We start from the raw sequence: 1,630 nt of genomic DNA on the forward strand, positions 1-1,630 counted from the left end.
GCCACACGACGAGGACGAGGAAAGAGAGAGACTTCCACAACACATAGATGCTGATGTTGATGGATGCTGTGGGTGCATCATGATCGATGACCCGTCGACAATGTCTGGACATACCTTTATAACGCTATTCGTCCAGAATTGACTGGGATTGAACCAGTTCTCTGCCCAAGATCTCTCTAACTCACCCAACAATACACTCGGTCACTCACCTGCGTAACGTAGGGTAGACCAAAGAAGAAAGACACGATGCACACAACCAACACAACTATCTCATGACACACCAGGTAGCGTTTGATCCAGCGAGGAAATCCGTCCTGAATTGACGTCACGACCACTTCCACCAGAGCGAACTGAAACGAAAGTATTTCGGGTTTTAAGGTGTCTCTCTGTTTATAAATGGGATTTTTTCTATCTTGGAAGAGAAGGGAATGCTTAACTCCATACACAAAAACCCACTCTGAGGCTTAGGTGTAGAGGCAAACAGCCCTAAAACCTAGGTGTAGAGGCAAACAGCCCTAAAACCTAGGTGTAGAGGCAAACAGCCCTAAAACCGTGGTCACATCTTTATAAATCTATAAAAGGGAAATACGGACCTAAGTTGTACTATACTGTACTAATACATACATATGTCTTCCGAATTGTTGAAGGAAAACTAAGTGTGATGGATAAAAATGATGTCTTGCTCTTCTTTGTATGGTGCACTTATCTCCATGAGGGCAAGTTCGGAACCATGGTCTTACCTGACTGTTGAGTGCCAAGCACAGGAGAGAGAAGAAGAACAGCACAGCCCAGAAGTTGGGAAACGGCAACTTGGCCAACGCCTGAGGGTAGACGACAAATAGTTTTCTGTTTCCCATCTACCATATGTTCTTCAGTTTTGGCAATATTGTGGCTTACATCATAAATCACATGCATGTCGAGGTCATCTGGTGTTGTGTTGAACTGTTTGGCAAATGCCTGAAATAATGACAGGAGAAAAAATTAACAATTAATGCCTATCTGTATTATGATTAATTAATTAATTAATTACCTATGAACAAGAAGGAAAAAAATGCATGATATGTTTGTTCTTCAGGATCTTGAGCCGAGTGCACCCCGAACTCCAAGCACAGGGACAAAAAAACTTCGGCCTCACCGGGATTCGAACCCAGCACTTCCGGATTGAGCTTGAAAGTCCGTGCTCTTTAATCACTCGGCCACAGAGGTGAGCACTACTTACCTGTCGGCTGCTTCCCTTGAATTGGAGGAGGAAGATTGAAATGTCGAGATAAACGTTGACAACAACTCCTTCTTAGCCATTCATATCCTTATGTAGGTAGGTAACTTTTTATTTAATTTATTTTTAATTTTACTTTATTTAATAACAGCTTCTTTTGTGTGATAATGGAAAACGGTGATATGTCAAGGTAACACCAGTAGAGCCCTTGGTGTTACTTCAATGTATCACTGATAATATTTTTGATTGCTGGAATGGCTTCTCAAGGCTTCTAGCAATCTGGGGATATAAAGAGCTTTTTCCTGGGACTTAAAACAAATTCAAATTTTACTAACGGGGAATTTCCTCTTTCCCTCTTTGTTGTATGATGACTAAAATCACATCAGATTTAGCTCATTATATGGACTAGGTATA

The 1,630-nt window shown here is 41.3% G+C and overlaps 1 protein-coding gene across 1 annotated transcript; it reads right to left on the reverse strand.

Annotated features, from left to right (window-relative positions):
* Nucleotides 1-176: 176 nt before the first annotated feature.
* Nucleotides 177-957, reverse strand: LOC108253355 (sodium- and chloride-dependent GABA transporter ine-like; the record flags this gene model as incomplete). The annotated part of the gene is made up of 3 exons (XM_017447181.1): nt 177-350; nt 741-857; nt 898-957. Coding segments are annotated over 3 exons (351 nt in total), but the record flags the coding sequence as incomplete, so codon positions are not given.
* Between the last annotated feature and the right edge of the window lie 673 nt (nt 958-1,630).

Source organism: Diaphorina citri, unplaced genomic scaffold (genome assembly GCF_000475195.1).
Source record: "Diaphorina citri unplaced genomic scaffold, Diaci psyllid genome assembly version 1.1 scaffold1651, whole genome shotgun sequence".
In the NCBI taxonomy this organism is placed as follows: domain Eukaryota; kingdom Metazoa; phylum Arthropoda; class Insecta; order Hemiptera; family Psyllidae; genus Diaphorina; species Diaphorina citri.